Source organism: Myotis brandtii, unplaced genomic scaffold, assembly GCF_000412655.1.
Source record: "Myotis brandtii unplaced genomic scaffold, ASM41265v1 scaffold8, whole genome shotgun sequence".
NCBI classification, from domain to species: domain Eukaryota; kingdom Metazoa; phylum Chordata; class Mammalia; order Chiroptera; family Vespertilionidae; genus Myotis; species Myotis brandtii.
Window position 1 is genome coordinate 9,684,039 of NW_005371219.1, and position 20,772 is coordinate 9,704,810.

Here is a 20,772-nt window from a genome sequence, read left to right on the forward strand (position 1 = left end):
CCAAAGGGAAGCTCCCTGTCCCTGAGGAAAATTCAGGACTGGGCCTGGCAGCCAGGTGCTCAGCAGGGGTGCTGCGCCTTCCCCACCAGCGTGAGTGACAGCTTACTAGTACTGTTTATACAGGGAGGCTCCGTGGGCCTTGAGGTGGAGATGCCTAAGCTGTTTGTTACAAAACTGGTTCCTAACCAAAAAATACTGACTCTCTGTTATGTAAAATTTTTTTCTTTTAATGCCATTAATTGGGACAGTGGATGGGAAGTTTGTGGCATAAGGAAACAAGCAGGTTTTGGACTTGGCTGCTTAGGAAACAGTGTAGGAATAGTTAATCCCAACAATTACAAAACTGTAGAATAGAGAGCAATGTTCTATACTTACTGGATAAAGTTGAAATTAATAAATCAAACCAAATTAAGAAAGTTTGCAAGCTGCTGAATGCCTACTAAGTATTAAGTTGTCATTGAGAAATAAAATAGTTAAGGAAATTAAGTTGAAAGTAAAAGGTACAGAGGAACATTCATTTATTCATTCAACAAACATTTATTATTATTTTTTTTATTTCAGAGAGGAAGGGAGAGAAAGAAACATCAATGATGAGAGAGAATCGTTGATCGGCTGCCTCCTACATGCCCCCCACTGAGGATCCAGCCGGCAACCTGGGCATGCGCCCTGACCGGGAATCAAACTCTGACCTCCTGGTTCATTGATTGACACTCAATCACTGAGCCACGCAGGCCAGGACAACAAACATTTATTGAACACCTAATATGTGGCAGACTTTGTACTAGGAATGGGGATACAACAGTGAACAAGAGACAAAAATCTCTGCTTCATGGAGTTTACACTGCAAGGAAGAAAGACAAACAATAAACAAACAAACAAAGAAGCAGGAAAATATATAGTAATATGTAGCATGAAGATAATTCATGTAGGTTGAGGTGGTCATGACGGAGTGGCCTTTCTGAAGAGGTGACATTAAAGCTAAGATGTGAAGGACAAGAAGGAATCAGTCCCTTGAGGAGTGGGGAAGTGCATTTCACCCTAGCAAATGGGTAGTGCCAAATTCTCAGGCAAGAAAGAGTTGGCATGTTCAAGTAACTGCTCAGTGAGGCTGGGGCAGAGCAGGAGGCAGGTGGTGAATTAGGTAGGGACAAGGGCCAGTTCACAAAGGGCCTGTGGACCCGCATAACAACTGGAGATTTCTCTTGTGTGATGGGAAGCCATTAGAGACTTACAAGCAGAGAAGTAGTAGCGTCTGATTTATATCTTTAAAAGATGAACTCTGCTGCTCTATGCAAAGTCATAGGGGTAAGAGCACAAAAGAAGTGGGGGAGGCAGGCCCTTAAGAGTCTGTTGCTGTGTAGCAGTTCTGAGCTTCAACAGTCCTGGGAAACTACCTGCTCATTATTGGGAAAACTAATAGCAAATGATGATTTGTGTGCTTTTTTATTATTAGTTATTTCAGAGAGGAAGGGGGAGGGAGAGAGAGACAGAAACATCAATGATGAAAGAGAGTCATTGATGGGCTGCCTTCTGCACACCCCACATTGGGGATCGAGCCTACAACCCAGGCATATGCCCTGACCTGGAATCAAACCATGACCTCCTGGTTCATAGGTTGACGCTCAACCACTGAGCCATGCCGGCTGGGCTTGTGTGCCTCATTTTATGTGCCACGTCTACATGCCTGCTAGGAGAGTAAAATAATATCCCATTTTTGTGGGCTTGGAAATTTTAGATCACATTGAACAAAAGTAAGGACTGGAGTCCTGGCCAAACACACTGCACACATTTGGATTACAGATTTATGGTGTTTAACTCATCTTTTTTTTTTCTTTTCTTTTCTTTTCTTTTCTTTCTTTTCTTTTCTTTTCTCGTCTCTCCTCTTCTCTTCTCTTTTCCCCTCCCTCCCTTCCTTCCTTCCTTCCTTCCTTCCTTCCTTCCTTCCTTCCTTCCTTCCTTCCTTCCTTCCTCCTTCCTTTCCTTCTTTCTTCATCCGGTCCTTTTCAACAGCCATCTGTTTCCTGGTGAATTCCTACCATACTTTTGTCAGTGCTTACTCCAAAACTCCACTCTTCTCAACCACCAATTCTCCCCGTGGCCCATTTTTTGGGGGAGGAGTAACTGTATTTCTTTCTCTACAAAGAAGAGTGTCAAGTTCTCATTCTGACACTTCCCCTTGGTTTGAGAATGTGTCTCTCCTCCTCTCCAATCAACCAGGTTTTACTCCTAAATTATTCCCTCCTTCTGAAGTGTTCCTAGCATTGTCCTTTCTCCTCTTTTCTGCTTCTTCTAAAACTGCCTTGTTTTCCCATCTTAATGAACAGCCTTTCCCTCTGTCAAAGCGGGGCAGCCTCTAACCCCTGCTCCAGTCTCTGCCTCTCCTCCAGCTGCATCCCCTCTCCTGTTTCAGTGCTCATCTCCCTCTACTCCCACAACCTTCAAGAACTGTAGGAACTCAACCCTTTCTTTTTGCCAAATCCACTATCCTTGTCAACTTACCTATTTATTGAATTTTCTCTTTTACTTTTTTACCTTCTACCTGTGTGAATGATAATATCTTTCTTTTTATGTTTAATCATTCATTCTAAGTCTCTCATTGTGTATTCAACCCCTCACTGACACTCTCCATTATGTATGACTTTGTAAGACCTCTCACTGGCACTCTTTCTCTAAACTTACTATAGGCCCACAATCCTTCAGGAAAGCCACTGGAGCCATAAAAAAGTAAGAATTTAAAAGTAACAATTTTCAGATTTTGGAAAGGTAATAGGATATACCATGCTACATTAATATTTCTATAGCAAATATGTATGACAGTTCACTCTGAGAGAGAAAATTAAAGATAGTAAATTGCCTCATGAGAGTTCAGGTCAGATTTGGTGGACAAAGGAGTTTTGATATCAATTTACAAAAAAAGAAAAAATAAATAAAGGAAAGAAGGAAGGCACAAAGGAAGGAAGGTAGAACGGAGGGGGAAAAAGAAAGAAACACTCTGAAAGTTTTAGATTCTAATTCGTTCTGATGAGATCGCAAATCGATTTCTCCATATGGTTCTCTCTGTCAATCTAAAACTTTCTATCCAGTTTTCAAGTTATGACTTCAAAGTCAACATTTTCTAAAAAGAACAAATCAAATTTTCTTTTGGGAAAATTTCATTTGTCATCAGGAACACCATTTTTCTAGCTTCCTAAACTAAAATCTTTAAAATATTTTCATTCCATCCCTTTCCCCTTACATGTCATCTATCGTCAGATCTTTTGCCTTCAGCCCACTCTACAGCCTCTACCTTACACAAGCCCGTATTGTTTTTCTTTTTATTGGGGAGACATTGGTTAATAAAATTATATAGTTCCAGGGGTACAATTCTATATACACCATCTGTGTACTGTATTGTGTGATCAGCACCCCAAGCCTGTGCTGTTTTAATAGCCTTTTGGGCAGTCTGAGGCTCCACTCTGTCTGCATTCATAGCTTTCTATTTCCCTATACCCACCCACCCTTCCATTACACCAGAATTATCAATGCCACTGCCTCTGAAATATTTCATTCATCATGAATGCTTCTTTGCTCAAGACCTTACAAATTCTTTGTCTGCATTTAAAAATTGAATCCTGCCCTGGCCAGGTGGCTCAGTTGGTTGGAGCGACATCCCATGCACCAAAGGGTTGCAGCCTCAATTCCAGGTCAGGGCACAAACCTGGATTGTGGGATGGTCCCCAGTCGGGGAGCCTATGGGAGGCAACCAATCGATGTTTCTCTCTCTTTCTCAAATCAATATCCTTGGGTGAGGATTAAAAATAAAAATAAAAATTGAATCCCACCCCTCACTGATTCCTGAAAAAATTCTACTTCCTAAGGCTCCCTTTTGTATCATTCTAAAAAACCAAATATATTCCACTTTGGTTAATTTATCCTCTTATGTGTTCACCTATTACCTTGATTCTGATGTCTTTCTTAATTACAAGATCGAATAGCAATATAATATCAAATGAAATTGATACAGGGTATCTTACTTTTCAGTCTTAAATAAAGTTAGTTTGTCATTTTCTTTAGGCTTGTTTTTGAGTAAGTTGGTACTTTGTGTGATTTAGTGCACTTCCCATAATCCTCCTTTCACTCGCTTCTATTTTTGCTGAAAAGAGGAACTCCCAAGGTACCTCATTAGCAAACATGAAATGAATAAATAAGCAGTACATGTACCAAACATAAGGAATAAAGGATAAGCCACTGGCAGAATGTTTGCATTAAAACTGCAGAAGCACTGGGGACTCTTAGTGTGCTCTGAATGAATGCTGAGCACATTGGTATCTGAATTCCTTCCCTTATTTTGTGTATTTTGACCTTCTAGTACTTCCTTTTATCCTGTAACCCACCTACTCATTCCTTCATTACTATTTATTCTTCAAAGTATGTGATGCTTCATTTAGTACGTTAGAGGATAGTCAATGCATATTTACTCAGAACCTTGAAAATATTTGTTGTTTCGAGTATTGTTCTTAAAAAAAGAAAGTAGAAAAGACAACTCATCCCAAAATCAGCTAGCAAAATAGGAAGGTCAGAATATCAGTTTATTCAACTACCCTCCCCCACTCAATAATTCCAACTTAAATATCATTCTATTCAGTGACTTTATAAATGACCAGAAGGAAGTGATCAAGAATATCCTCATCAGACTTATTGATGAAACTAGATATTCAAGGTTTCTAATGCTTAGAAAACTATGAATAAATTTTAAAACAATTCATTATTATGAAGAGTGATTCTACACACTAAAGGAAATTCAATAGGGACAAGCAGCTTCTTCAGGTTTAAAGATGTAATAGATAAGTTGGCTAGGTAAAAAATAGAGAGAAAAAGCCTGCATTGGTTGGGGAGGGTCGGGGAGAGGGGAACGGTGCACATATAAATAGTAAGTTAATGAGAGCAATGTGATAAAGTTTCTTTTTAAAGGCAATATGATAATGAGATTAATGAAATATTACATAAAGTTATAGATACTAGAGGTGGAAGAACATTGTATGAAATCTTGTCTGGTTGTTTTCATGATTATTTTCAGCAGTAAAACTTGTCTTCAAAAGAAATTATACACAGTTCAGCCAGAAGTAGAAAAGAGAAACCAGTGAGCTTCTCTGAGTGAAGACATGGCCTGAAGCTCAGGAGCCTGAGTTCCTGCCCCTCCACCTGCCCATTTATCCCTTTCTTCCTGTTGCAGCCACAGAGAATCCCTTGGCTCCACAGTACCCAGCAGGAGCTACCTTCACTGGCATTTACTTTGTTAGTTAAGCTCTGACCAATTGCAAAAACAAATAAAAAAAACCCCAAAAAACTAACAAAAAAACCCACCATTTAATACTCAGGAAAAAAAAGGTATCTAAGTGACTATATTCATAAATAGTGCCAGAATACTTTACTAACATGGCATTCGCCCTGCATAATAGTAACAGATACTGATTCACAATCATGTGCCTCTTACTCAAATATTATTAAAGAGACATTGGACAAGTCAATGACTCAGAAGGATTCTCTCAGCAAGGACTTACCTCAAAATCCCGGTCATGGTACCTGTTTCTGGAATTTTCATTTCTATTCCGGGAGTCAGGACACCTATTCCGAGAGTCAACACTCCTGCTGCGGTTGTTGGCACAGCAATGACACCTGCCACAGCCACACCTGCAGCAGGTTTGACCCCCCATCGAGGTTCTGCGCTGGACAAGTCTTCGGATTTTCCTCAGGACAGAAAAATAACTATTGCAGAAGGACTGGAGTGTCCAGAGCTACATATGCAACCAGATACGGTTCCAGTTGGCTCAGATGTCATCAGAGTCCAGTCAGAGGTCTTTGTTCTTGGCAATGAAGGGATCCCTAATGAGGGGTTTTACCAAAACCAATATTCTATTATAATTAGGAAAAACCCTTCATTGATTCAAAGGAAAACAAGCCCCTCGTTTCTCATCTTTCCAGCCAAAAGGAGGATATGATCCTCTCTTGATGTCTTCAGGAAAACAAATGAGGATCACTGGCCAACCTCCTCTTTATTATGGGGATGATGTCACAAGAACTTTAATTCCCCCCTGTACTATGTTAGCTGGTAGGAATTCAGCTTGAAATATAAGGATGTCAAAGAACAAGAACAGTAATTACTACTTAGGAAGAGCTTTGTAGATGCTCTGAGCTTCCCCATCATAGGTGATCCCTCACAGACAGGCATGCTGGTCAGGATGATCCCCGCCCAGGCATTCCTGAAAGAAATGGATCTCTCTTGACTAGAGCTGGAAACAGAATCTCAAAGGCCTTCATTGAAATGTTTTCAGTCTGGGATGCTTTGAGTCTAAGACTGTTGTAAATATGTTTAATAGTAAGTGCAAGAAATTCATTTGAACAAAGGGACTGAAAGATACGCAGGAACTGGGGTAGGTGAGGGGAAAGGGCATTTTAGTTACCTTTCTGAGACATTCCTTTAATTCCATTGCATGAGTGACCAAAAAAATGACTTCAAAAGTCCCCATCTCCTCTGACACTCCCCTCTAGTGAGAGTAGAGAAGCATTTTGGTTTTTCACTACTTAACAGTTCCTCATCCCAACACACAACCACACAACAAATTTAAACCCTGCTTGAATACCAGAACACTAAGTTATTTAAAAAGAAAAAGAATAGAAAGAAAAAATGTCCCATTTAAAAACACATTTTTTATCAATTGTGAATACCAATGATTATCACTTTATCACAATATCTTCAACAAGATAAAGCAACCCAATACAAAAACAAGCAAAGAACATGAAAAGGTAATTCACTGAAGAAAATACAAATGGCCAATAAACATAAAGAGTTCAACCTCACTCTTAATTGAAGAACTGCAAATTTAAACAATGACATACCAAGGGATTGGCAAAATGAAAAAGACTGATTATGTACAATATTCATAAAGTGGGAAGAAAATAGGCACACTTATTCACTTTTTTGGGGATCTTAGGTTGATAAAACATTTTAATGGGCAATTTGATAGTATCTATAACACTTAAAAATAAATGTGCTTTTGATTCAGTTAATTCAATTTCTAGGGAATTTATCCCACAGAAATATTGACCCCCAAACCCCCATAAGATAGCATCCTTTATAAAAGAAAGAAGTTGGAAACAACTTAAATGTCCATAGAGATTGGTAAACTATATAAAGGTACACTCATCACATTATACATTTGAAATTCTAAGCAGCAAATCAAAAGAGGTATATTTATAGATACTGACTTGGAAAGATAATCACAAAAATTGTTTAGTAAATAAACAAGTTAGAGAATTATATATAAGCAGTGTATGATCCCTTTGGCAGCATAAATGGACTCTGTTTATGTAAATGCACAAGAAAAAAAGTCTGAAAGAACAGACACCAAATTAATTATCTTCAAAGATGAAGAGAAGATGTAAGCCTGTATTTTGTATGGTTTAGGACTGTTGGAAATTTTTGCATCAAGCAAATAATATTTGGAAGAGAAACTAACAAATATATTACTACACTCTTTTAAAAACTCACAAAACCCTACCACAGACAAGCCTTCTAGTTTGGGTTAATACAGGAAATGGACTGGCTGACATATATTTATATGTTTATTTATACTTATGTAAATAAACAGGACCCACAGTCACTACCTCAAAGAAAGACAACACAAGCACTTGGGGTGGAAAGAAAAACAAATCACTCATTGATTTCCTGCTACATGCCTGTAATGACGATACCTTCAAATGCAAAGTATCACAAATAGATACAGATGTGGACGAAAGGGGCCACATGCTGACCTGACAAGCTCAGGGAAGACCTCCTAAAGTAACCACAAAGGATGGTCTGAAATTAAACTTTAACTAAAAGCAGTTTGGTGGGCAGTTACATCCTAGGCCAGTATCTTTACTGACGAGGTCAATCTTTACCTTAACTGAGCCTATCTGTCTTTTTGCATCTATGGTAACATGCCCTTGGAATGTCTGGGTAACTTGTAACTTCCCTTTTTTCTGGAGCCCCTGGGGCACAACCAAATGTGCTGGGCTCCAGGACAGATACCACAAATTCCTTCATTATCATGTTAATCGATCCTGCACCCACCTAAGTATGTGTCCATCATTTTACTTTTTATCCAATCCCAGGGGTTTCCCCTGCTTTGCTTTATCCCTCCTCCTTAATCTATCACCAATGAATTTCATGTAACCCACCTACATCCTTCCTTTGATTGCAAATGTATAAATACAAATGTAACCCCGCCATTCTCCGGAGCATTATCTCAATTCGTTGAGGTTCTGCTTCTCGGCATATGTCGACAGGTTGGCTCAAAAAACTCACAAAAATTCCTTACAGGTTTCAATGGTTTTTACGTTAACACAGAGAACATGAATTTTTCCAAAGCTGGCTATACAGAGGCAATCAATCTTTCTCTTACAAGGCCAGACCTACGTTTATGAGAAAAACAACTGGTATACCATATCCTGTTGCTTATAATGCCATACTTCAGATATTAAAGCAATATTCTCCAGCCTATAGAATGCCCAACTTGTGAAATCTCATATGTAGGAATGACACCTCTTGCTGAATCCAATAATACTAGGCTTTCTTGGAGACAAAGAACTGTCCTCTGGCCGCCATGCAACTCCACAGCACAGGCGCTGGAGGAGAAGGGTGGAGTCATACTCTGGAAAACTGCCCCATGCTCTTTCTGCTGCCCACACATGGCTTATAGTCGTTGAGTACGCAAAGCTCAGAACTTATTCTTGTATTATTATTTATTAGTTATTGTATCCTTTGTATTACAACTGTAAACCTACTTTTGCAACCCCTGTATATATGTATTTGGCGAGCTTTCCTGATCTACTTTTGAAAGCCTAAATAAACATTAAACTCACATGATAGCTGAAATGCTGCACATTAGTAACAGCATTGCTTCCTACTATTTTTTGTTTTTACTGAAAATATACAGCATTTCATTCATGCAAAATTTGTTAATGTTCCAGTCATAGAAATGCTGTTTGACTCTTAGGACCTTCTAGTCTATTGAGGAAGGAGATTTGGAAATCAATATGGGAAGTGTTGAGCTCAAGGGACATCCAAGGCAAGTAGCAGCACAAAAAGGAACATGAAGAACTTTCTGAGTTCACAAAGAAAGAGCAGTTTGAGCAAAGAATGAGTAGAAATTTGCAGGTAGACAAAAAGTGGAAAGATGCTTTGGGCATGGGAAAGAGAATAAGCGATGGCAGTAGATGGATATGTTAAGAAAACTTGGGAACAATAGAAGCCCCTCAGGCAATGCAATCAGGACTGACATAGTTTACAACAAATCAGAGAATCATAAAAAAATTACACGAGCATACCTAACCCATTTCAATTTAACTTTAATCACAACAGACCTTAAATCATATCTATGCATTCCTCCATCTTCAGAAAAATGTTGACTAGGTAATATCTTCACATGGCTCAAAATTCAAAATATAAAAAAGTAGAAAAAGTGCATAGTAAAAAGTCTCTCTCCCTCTGTGTTCTCTATCTGCTCATGTCCTGCTTCACCAAGTAATTATTGTTAGTTTTCCCTGTATTTTTTTATAGTTTCTTAATGCATTTACAAAGATGCATATATATTCTAATACTCTACTTTTACACAAAACATAACATGCTATACATTTTCCCCCTCCCTAAGAGTTTAGTCTTTTAGATCAGCACTGATAGAGCATAGAGAGAGTCCTGCCATGCAGATGGTCTGGAAAAGGCTCAGTAATTGAAGCTTGATGGTAAACCTACCTGTGTGAATAGGACAGGTCCTGGGCAGGAGGGGGCTATGGGGAGTGTGTGGGAAATAATGGTGAGATCTGACTAATGATCAAAGCAGAGATTTGCAAAAAGATACATCCAAGGGCTCAGCAGTCTCTAAGCACAATATCACATGGCACCAACAATTTAAGATAAGGTACCACTAGGAAGGTGCAATGTAGAGTTGAAATGGATGGATAATACTAGTAAGTCCTTTAGGGAAGTCACTATTGGGAAGGTCCAACCTCAGTTAGAAAATGATGCCTCAGTGTCTGGGCTAGGGTTGGGGGTTACACTTCAGGATTTGGAAGGTCCTACTTCTTGCCTGATGCTTTTAGAACTGTCCTTGGTGAGATCAGCAGCCTGGTGACCTGAGACAATTGGCAAGCTCAGCGACCAATGTTCATGTTCTGTGTCCTAGGCCAGCCCAACACTATGCCCCTTGAGATGAGGCAGGAGTTGGGGTGGTGGTGAATGAGTCTGAGGCCTCTTAAGTAGTTCATGTTTTGAACTTGGTCTGGTGTAAGGCTGGGAATTGGATAGTCAGTGGACCTGTGTGGAGCAGAAGCTATAGAGAGAGAAAAAAGGGAGAAATGATAGAAGTGGGAAGGGAAGTAGAGGCACATCACCTCTCCAGGTGGCCAACCACCTAGGAAACATGGAAAATGAAAGTGTTAAAAAAATGTTTTGTTTATGTTTTTTCTCTTTGCTACTTCAACAAATGCTTGTCAAATTGAATTGTTATTCTTATTGACTAAACTAGAATATCCAGGCAGGAATTTGGAAAATGCTCCACCTTGACAATTACAAGATTAACTGGGCAATGAAAAAACTGGCAAAGGTGGTTGTGGTAAAAACAGCTCTGAGATGTTTTGGATAATTTGTCAGCTTTAAGGAATGGCAAAGGAATTTTAACAACATGTTAAACAAATATAACAACATAAAATGTATAGAACAAATGTAGAGAGTGAATAAATTCTGGTTGTCTGAGGAAAGGCAAATTGCTTAACTTTAATGCAAATACAAATTTAAACATTCATTTGAATAAATAGATATAACTTCGAGGCTAGATCGACTTAAGAATCTAGGAATCTTAAGAAGAATTTATGACCTTCTAAATGGGAAAGCATCGAAGGGTGTTCCTGATATAACTGCCTAGTAAATCTTCTGAATCTCACAGGAAAGGACAGGCTCATGAGGAGAGTGGACTAAGAGAAGGGTGCTTTTGAAGGTATGGGAGCTACCCTAGCACTCACAGTGGGTATGAACTACCCAGAATCTAAGAGGAGTTAAGATTTGTTTCCCAAAAATACTGGCCGGGCTGGTGGTGTAGGGGAGTCTTGCACTTCTGAGAATGGTCCAGGTAGACCTCTCAGCCATGATCTCAACAGACATAAAGATGAGCACACGTCAATAGGGACGAGGGGGTCTGTTCTCCAGCCTCTTGCTTTCTCTCAGTCCTAGTAGAATATGCAAATGAGAATGATCAAGAGAGTTGGAGGCCAGAGAGCCCAGTGTGAAGGAGGGATGAGGGAGGGGGAGAAAGGGCAGAGAGAGAGGGAAAAGGAGACAACAGGCAGAGCCAGAAGTGGACCCTGGAGCCAGCTCTTCCTGTTGTGGTATTTGACCATCTCTGAAGGGGAAAGCGAGGTATAGGTGTGCCTGGCTGACCCCATTTCAGGTGACACTTGGAGACACTGTAGCTAGAATGACATTCTGCCTCTTTTTGCTCCCTTCTTCAAGTTCCTGCCCTACTTCTACCTGCTCTGGCTCCACCTACACTGGGTTCCCAGTTCACCTGCTTCTGGCTCCAATCCTATGCCTTTCCCACCGGTACCAACTGGCCTCCTTCTCCCCGCCAGTCCTCATAGTACTGACTCTGGCTTAGCCTTGGGCCTCTCCAGGGCTCCTTGACTGCATCCTGGGAGAGTGAGCCAGGGTTAAGAGACTATGTCTAGATGGGATATCAGTACTGTGAAAAAAAATACAGCCATAGGCTACAAACTAAGGGAAAGGCCACCGCAGACCCCTCATTGCCATCCCTCTCAGGGAATTTAGTTTGGCCCCAACTCTAAATGCTGCCATCAGTTATTACCTGGACTTCAGTAAATATTATAGGATAGTTAATGGCATGTTACTCACAGAATTATTTTTATTTTAAGTTATTAAAGGAAAATGTGGGAAACAACTTGAAACTCTACCTGGGGCCAATAACTACATTTATCAGGTGTTTTTCTAGTTACAAACTATTTCTTAAATAGAAAGAAATACAAAATGCAAAACCAATTTGACAGTAAGTATAAATTACAGTACGCCAGGTTATTTAATTTTTTTAATTTAATTTTTTATTTTTAACATTTTATAAAATTTAATTTTATATTTCTGGTTCTCTGATTGATATTACACTATTTTGAGTTAGGAAGCATTCTCTGTTGAATTTTCCCTACACAATTTGGCATGTTCTAATATAAAATATGAGCTAATAATCTCATCATGTCCATTTTTCTTACTGTTTTTCATCAGCTTGGGGAGAACGCTTCTTTTAAAGCAATATAATTAAGTCAGAACTTGCTATGCAAACATCTAGATATTAAGAAGTAAAATACTGTCCTGGACAGTATAGTTCTGTGGTTTAGAGTGTCAGTTCTTGCACTAAAGGGTCATGGGTTTGATTCCCAGTCAAGGGTACATACCTGGGTTGCAGGTCTGATTCCCAGCCCCAGTTGGGACATGTGCAGGAACAACCAATCAAGGTGTCTCGGTGTCTCTCTCACATCAATGTTTCTCTCTCTCTCTCTCTTTCTCTCAGCCTCCCTCCCTGCCACTTCCACTCTCTAAAAAAATCAATCAGAAAAATACCTTTGGGTGAGGATTAACAACAACAAAAGGAAGAAATAACACTGATATAACCACAACTCTAAATGCCTTACAATAGGAAGTAGTAAAAATGCTTTACATGGGAAAGAGCCACTAATTCCAATGATTGATGTCATCCTACTTTGTATAGCTTCTAATTAAAGCACAGCCTATATAAAAGGAAAAAGGCAGGCAAAGGTGACCATGACAATGAGGAAGAACACCTGAAGGCAGCAAAGAGCAAAGATTCAAACTCATCCCTTCAGATGCCTTATTTATTATCATGGTGCTTTGATATGATATATTTTTACCACTCTTTTTAAGTATGTGTTTTTCAATAAGACAGAGGTTTTACTTCAGTGTTTACTTCATTGAAGTGTTTATTCCCAGCAGCCAAATGTTGAAAATGAAGCCTTACCTTTTTAAGCGATCCGGACTCTGCAGGTAGAGGACCAGGCACCTCACTGGTGGAGTGAAAGAACTGGGATTCCCCACCGTGTGATGTAAACTCATGGTGTTCTTGAGCCACCTGTCCTTCATCCACTACGTCCAAAGCTCTGTAAAGAGTGGAGACACAGTTATGTCAACAACCCATCAAGAATGCTGGAAACTCAAGGAACCCAAAGACATATTTCTTCGTGTATACAGCTGACCCTTGAACAACACACTCTAAACTTATATGCAGATTTTTTCAATATGGTTGGCCCTCCATACCCATGGGTTTTGCATCCGTGGATTCAACCAACCACCAGTCAAAAACAGTAATTTCAATCAGCATCTGGGAGTCTGTGGATGCAGAGAGCCAACTGTATGCACTATTCTATGTCACTTTATATAAGGAACTTAAGTATCTATGGATTCTGATATCCAAGGGGGGTCCTGGAACCAATGCCCCAGGGATACTGAGGGCCAACTGTAGTTAAGTTTTCGGGGAGTCAAAAGTTATATGTGAATTTTCAACTGCACGGAGGCCAGTGCCCCTAATCCCTACATTGTTCAAGGGTCAACTGAATTTCCAATCAGTCGAAATAAGGAATCAGTCTTCAAAACCTACATAGGATTGTAGATAATTTGGTTCTCTCACAACACATTTATAAACAAACTTTGATGACTTCTCCATGTGGCTAATAGAATTCTTTTTTTTAAATTTGATTTTTTAAAACAGAATTCTTTTTTAAATCCAATGCAAAAACAAATTAGAGATAAGTAGGTAAATAGTAAGATAGATAGACAGAGTTTGACATGAAAGCAACCCAATTTCATTTTATGATTTCTTGGTTGTTCTGTCATTGATCTTAAGAAAAAAAATTTGTAAGTTTCCTGAACACTGAAAATAAAGTGAGAACTAGGGAGGGATCTAGGCTATGCCAAGAAAAGGGAACTGTTCCCAGAATTATAATTTTTATTACACTTAAAAAATAATGAAAACCAATCAAGGCAGCAAGAGTGTTCTAGCACTCTCTGGTGGTTACTTACCCCAAACCCATTTCCTTTCCCCAAACCCCCAGCTTGTCTCCACACCCCCACATTTTCTTTGCTGATAACCCTGATTTTGTTTAGCTATCCACCCTCCAAGTGCCTCAGAGGAAGCTGCTTTTGTCCCATAGTCAACTGTGATCAGTCTAATCCTGGTGTCCCCTTCCCCTCACCAGCAATTGATTTAGACATATGCCAGAACATATCTCTCTTGCTGATATTGTCACATTGATTTAGGTCTCCCTGACTCTCTAAAGTGTTTGTACTCTGTCCTACTTATCTGGGCAATTTTGGCTAATGAGATGGGAGGAAATCTACGGAAGGAACCAGTGGAAGGTCTTTCTCTAAAAAGGACACAGAAAAAAATATTCTTCCCTGCAGGCCAGGGTCACACCAGCAAGTGATGAATGTGAGCCATCTTGGGACCATGGGTATTATGTAAAGGAGAACAGGTAGAGGAGAAAGCAGGGCAGAAATATGAGAGCAACTTGAGTCTTCAACTATATTGTTGAGCATCTGAATGAACCAATCCCAGACCTGCCCTAGCTCTGAAGTTCTCGTCATGTTACATAATAAATGTCCTATTCATTAAGTCATTTTGAGTTGGATGTTCTCTGTAATTGAGAACTGATACAGGGTTGACATATTTCTTAAGTGTGTAATTAAGGCTAGGGATAAAGATACTGGTGCAAGATATGGACTTGGAATAAAGAACGCTAATGAAGTGGAAAAAGAACTAAAAATCAAGGTTTTAATATTTTACAGAAGAAATAGAAGCTTTTGTGGAATTTCTACAATATGCCAATGATAAAAAGATAACTAGGATAGAGTACTAACACTTTACAGGGGCAGGGAGACATACATAAATCAATAGGGTAATGTCAGCTAGAGAGGTATGTTTGGGCATAATTTGGAGAACTCAATCGTGTACATCTTCATTTTGGAAAACATTCTCTGTATTATAGAAAATGTAAAGCTATATTAGTGGCAACAATTTCTTTTTTGTCTTCCTCCAATTACCATAAAAGTAATATTTGTATGAAGATATATCAGTCAGTATCAAAGGGAACTGAAATAAAAAATAACTTCTTTAGGCTTGGCCGATGTGGCTCAGTGATTGAACATTGACCTATGAACCAGGAGGTCATAGTTCAATTCCCGGTCAGGGAATATGCCCAGATTTTGGGCTCGATCCCCAGTGGGGGGCATGTAGGAGGCAGCCAATCAATGATTCTCTCTCATCATTGATGTTTCTATCTCTCTCTCCCTCTCTCTTCCTCTCTAAAATCAATAAAAATATATTTTTTTAAAAAGAGGAAAATCTATTTTTACTTTAGTAATTGTTCCACTGGCCCTAAACCGCAGTGCTCACCTGTCCTTCTGCTCACAAATAAGCCAAGAGGAGAAGCAAGAGAAAAACCACTAGGACTTGAAAACTTATTCCAACCACTGCAGTCTTATAAATTGTAAAAGTAAACCAGAAATTCATAAGAAATCTGCCACTTTTAATATTTTTTAAATTTATTAATTTTCCATTGAATTTATTAGGGTGACATTGGTTAATAAAATTATATATTTTTCAGGGGTATAAATCTGTAATACATCATATGTATATTGCATTGTGTGTTCACCACCCCAAGTCAAGTTTCCTTCCATCACCATTTATCTCTCCTTTACCCTCTCCTTCCTCCCCCTACCCCTCCTGGCCCTCTGGTAATCACCATACTATAGTCTGTCTATGAGTTGTTGTTTTGTTGTTATTTTTGTTTAATCCCTCCCCCTATTTCAAACAACTTCCCTGTCCCCCTCCCCTCTGACAGCTGTTAATCTGTTCTCCGAATCTGTGAATCTGTTTCTAGTTTGTTCATCATTTTATTTTGTTCATTAGATTCCACATATAAGTGAAATCATATGGTACTTGTCTTTCTCTGACTGGCTTATTTCACTCAGCATAATATCTGCAGGTCTATCCATGCTGTCGGAAAAAGTAAGGTTTCCTTCCTTTTCGTGGCTGAGTAGTATTCCATTGTATAAATGTTCCATAGCTTTTTCATCCACTTATCTACTGATGGCACTTCAGCTGCTGTAATATTTTCTCTTTCTGGAGAAAAATATATGTGCCCATTGAATGAAGCGAGAGAGGGCAGAGACAAACGCACATTATGAGTGTGTCCTAAGTTTTATATTGTTGGAGGTGGGCACACAAATGGAGTTCATCTTCCTGCTAGGTACTTATATACTGTGTGATTAAAAGCTGGCAAAAGTGTGCTTTCTTCATATTTTGCTTGTGATCCAACCCCTGCCTATAGTATAGGATCCTTTTGCCTGCAAGTAACATAAAGTCCAACTCACAGAAGCCTAATTAAAAATGAAATTGAGCCCTAGTCAGTTTGTCTCAGTGGATAGAGTGCCAGCCTGTGGACTGAGGGGTCCTGTGTTCAATTCCAGTCAAGGGTACATGCCCAGGTTGCAGGATTGGTTCCCAGTAGGGGGCATGCAGGAGGCAGCCGGTCAGTGGTTCTCTCTCATCATTGGTGTTTCTGTCTCTCTCTCCCGCTCCCTTCTTCTCGGAAATCAATAAAAATATATTTTTTAAAAAGTTATAGCCACATATAAAACAAGAGGGGCGCACTAAGTTGGTTTAATCAGTTTATTCAGTTGCTGCTGAAGTCAGTGACTGTTACACTTCTGGTCATCACATATAGATATGATAATTCCAGACCATGAAAAGATGATCTCCTCCTGTGTCTCTCTCTTAGCAGTGAGGCAGTCTTCCCCGGAAGCCACCTCGCTGACTTCTTTTTATGTTTATTCCTGGACCAAACCAATTGCTGGACCTACTCCCAGGAAGCTGGAACCCTAAAGACATCACTGTGCAGAGTGAGCACCTAAAAAACTGGGTTCTATTAGGAACAAAGGAGTAGGGGAGGGAGTGGAAATGAATGCTGGTGTGTTATGTCACCTCCCTAACTTAGTCTTGAAACATGTTGGTAGAGGGAGAGTTGGTTCCTCTCATGATTGAATTTGAGTTATCAAAGCAGAAACTTCCATGACTTCAGCCTCAGAGCATGTTGAATCCAGGAAGCCTGCAGCCCTTCTGATTTGGGGGATAAACTAACAAGACAGCATGCTATCTAAAGTCAGTTCTCTATGCTTGGGTAGGTTTCGTTACTCAACCACCAGAAAAAGGGGAGGACTATTACAGATAGTCCAGGGAAGGTCCTTGCTTCACCCATAATTCTGAAACAGGAAATGCTGAGTGTTGTGGTACAGCCAATTACCTCTGACCTCCCTTGGAGGGGAGGAGGAGGAGGAGGAAGTGTTTGCTGACGTCCTTTTCCTCCTGACCCAGATGCAGGCAGTGTAGCTGCGCACCTAGTCAACAGGTGCCATTTTTGCAAAGTCGGCTCCAGGAGTCAGTTGGGAGGGCAAGAAAGTCCACGGGAGGGCTGAGCGGGCTTCTCACAGGCAAAGCTCAGCTTCAGGGCAGCTTCTCACCCACCCCCAGATGCGCAGGCCAGCCAGGAGCATTTTCTAGCTCCTCTCTAGTGTCAGACACGGAACTTCTACTCACAGCAAACTTGTTGCACAAGTCTGTCTACTGAAGCACAATCTTCACAAGACATTACACAGAATTAATAGACCTAGAATCATGCTGAGTTAACATTTAAAACAATACCTAGCATTCATTCTTTCAGAAGGCCTCTGTAGATCTCCTACTAGATGCCTACATCGAAGTACACAGGGGAGAGCAAACCCACTCCCTGCCCTCAAGGACACTAAGGTCTCGTAGACATAAAGGCCCATCAAGTGGGCAGCAATATCTTCATTATGAATAATAGTTTCCTATGGAGGGAGACATAGATAAGTCTCCCTTACCTAAAAAACAACCTTCATAAGTGTTTGCAAAAGGACAGGCCAATTGGAAAGTTTAATTGTCTTTTCCAAAGAGTAAATTTTAATTGAACTCCCAATGAGTAGGCTATAGGTGGTCCCAAGAAAGGCTAAGCTTCATTACCAGGTGAGAAATTTAAGATTTGTGAATGGAAGTACAGTTTCCTTTGTGAATAGTCACTACTGGTCTTTTATTAAGAACAACACCTCTTGGGTAAAAAAAAAAAAAAAAAAAAAAAAAAGACAAAATAAAATCTCCTGAACACTGCATACTGGTCTGGAGTTTTAGCAGAGGATAACTTATTAATTTGCTAATTATAACCTGTACTTTCCTTTTTCTGGTGTTTTTTGTTGTTGTTGTTGTTGGTTGTTTTTTTTGGGGGGGGGGGTGTTTTTTTGTTAGCACAGATAGTATGCTGCCAAAAGTGAGAGAGTTCCAGTTAAGTACTTTCTTTTCCTCAGACTCATACATAAGCAGAGTATTGCCTGCTCATTTTGCTAAGCTCTGTTTCCTTCTTATTTGGCTTGCTTCTAAAATCCAGATCGCCCTTCTCCCTGGAGATTAAGTGGGTAGAAAATTAATAATGGCAAGATTGTGTACCCTTTCCTACGTTAAAAAGAGCCACATGGCTATTTTCAGACAAATCCACGCTTTGTGGGGCTTGAAGCTTCTGTAATTTGGGTGGCCCTCTTTAAGAAAAAGAACACAAAATATCACGCTTTTTCAGAATTTATAGCACGAGAGCCTCTCCTGAGGCCTTGGGAGTGGCCTTCGAAGCTTAAGCTTCATTTGCTTCCTATAAACCCACCCCTGTTTCCTCTCTTGTCTCTTCCCTCAGGGTGTCCCTCCAGCTTTTCTGTGTGTGTAGCCCAAAGATACAGCCAGTCAGGTGAGTGTCTTTATCTAATGATTCTTGTTTCAGAGATAATGTACTTGTAAGATAATAAAATGTGACACCAAAGTCGGTTTAGGGTTAACTATAGGGTATAAATTGAGGCTGTACTGCCACCTATTGTCAACTCAAAGAATTATTTGTGTGTTCTAATCATTGGAGCTGTATTTGAAAGTTACCAAAGGTGTCTTCATCTGCACTGAATTATTTACTCAAGAGAGCTTAAAACACCAGATATTAAAGCCACTCTTCTGAATTAAGGCAATGGTTGTAAGGAAGAAAATGTAATTTTCTTCCTTCTTGTAAGGAAACAGGTAGCCTTACAACCTAAGGCTACCTAAGGGAGAAAATGTAATTCACTAAAAACACAGCCCTGGTAGTATGTGTAGTATTCCTTTGCTGCAACTACTAGACGGGTAGAGAGTCACCATTTACTGAGCAACTTCTATCCTGCTAACATTGGACCCTGTATCAAATTGCAGACGTGCACCATTAGATCAATCCAGACCTGGAAAGGCCCCTAGTGATTACCTGGTGCAGATCTGAAGACACGTTGGCTCTGAAAAACCATGAGACTGACAGAGATGATGGCAGGCTGGTTCCCCACGTACATGGAATGGGAAGCCAGGCATCTATGCCCAGACTCACGGAGAAGCATACAATGACAGTGTGACAATAGAGCACTGTAAGTCTGTTCTGTCTCCAGAAACATACACATACACACACAAACACAAATCTATGTCCCTTGAAAAATCAAGGGTTCCCAATTTACAGAATTTTTTTTCAGAAGCAATGTCGTATTCACATTTATATTTTTCTTGGCTGAATGAGAGAGAAAATATGGCAATGGTATACCTACAGATTTCAGAGTCCTACCAGCCTGGCCATTAGCTATGCATTCTTGGGCTAATTACTTAACTTCTCTGAGCCTCATTTTCCTCACCTGCAAAATGGGGATTATAATCAGATTGTGTGAGAATTTAATTAGGTAACACTCATAAAACACACTGGCACATACTAGGTGCTCAATAAGTATCAGCTATTTTAACTATGTATATGGATGCCAGCTGACATTTATTGGATAATAACTTACTAGATATAAGTTGTTTGACTAGCGAACTTATCAGGTTCAACTATGAAGTGATATGGAAATGAGAAAGCCTGAGTTGTAAGATACCTTAGAGATAACCTAGTGATCCAGCCATCTAATCTACACTAATAAAAGAGAAACATGGTAATTAGCGTATGACCGCTACCCTTCCCATTGGCTAATCAGCATATCCTTATGCAAATTAACTGTCAGCCAAGATGGTGGCCGGCAGCCATGCAGCTGGAAGCGAACATGAGGCTTGCTTGCTCCAGTGACTGCAGACTCCAACGTTCCCCGCCTGACTTGCCGGCCTCTGAGTTGCAACTCTAAGCAACTATGTACTATGTTGCAAATAAGAAGCTAAACAAAACCCCAGAAACCAGCTTTCAGCCTGCCGGGATCTCAGAGCTGAAGTTATACATTGTTTCGATTATAGAACGGCAAACAAACCAGATACGAAGCCTCAGAGCTAGAGCCAGAGCTAAAGCTGGCCCAGAATAAAATAAAAAAAAGAGAAAAAAAAGGAGCGGTTGGGAGCTTCAGTCAACAACCGCCAGCCTGAAAGCAGCCCTCAGCCCCTCACCCAGACTGGCCAGGCACCCCAGTGGGGACCCCCACCCTGAAGGGGGTGTGACCAGCGGCAAACAGCAATCATCCCCTCATCCAGGCTGGCCAGGCACCGTGACAGGGCCAAACCCCCTGATCGCCCTGCGGCTCTGTGTGTGACGGGGGCGGGGCCACAACCTCCCTATCCGCCCTGCCGCCCTGCTGACAGGGGAAGG

At 40.2% G+C, this 20,772-nt stretch overlaps 1 protein-coding gene across 1 annotated transcript in view; it reads right to left on the minus strand.

Annotated features, from left to right (window-relative positions):
- The window catches only part of LOC102249407 (translation initiation factor IF-2-like), a 148,298-nt gene that overhangs the window by 59,973 nt on the left and 67,553 nt on the right, over nucleotides 1-20,772 (minus strand). Inside the window, exon 2 of the mRNA XM_014531281.1 lies at nucleotides 13,056-13,194. Coding sequence (XP_014386767.1) covers nucleotides 13,056-13,194 — 139 coding nt within the window. The remainder of the gene's footprint in view (nucleotides 1-13,055; nucleotides 13,195-20,772) is intronic.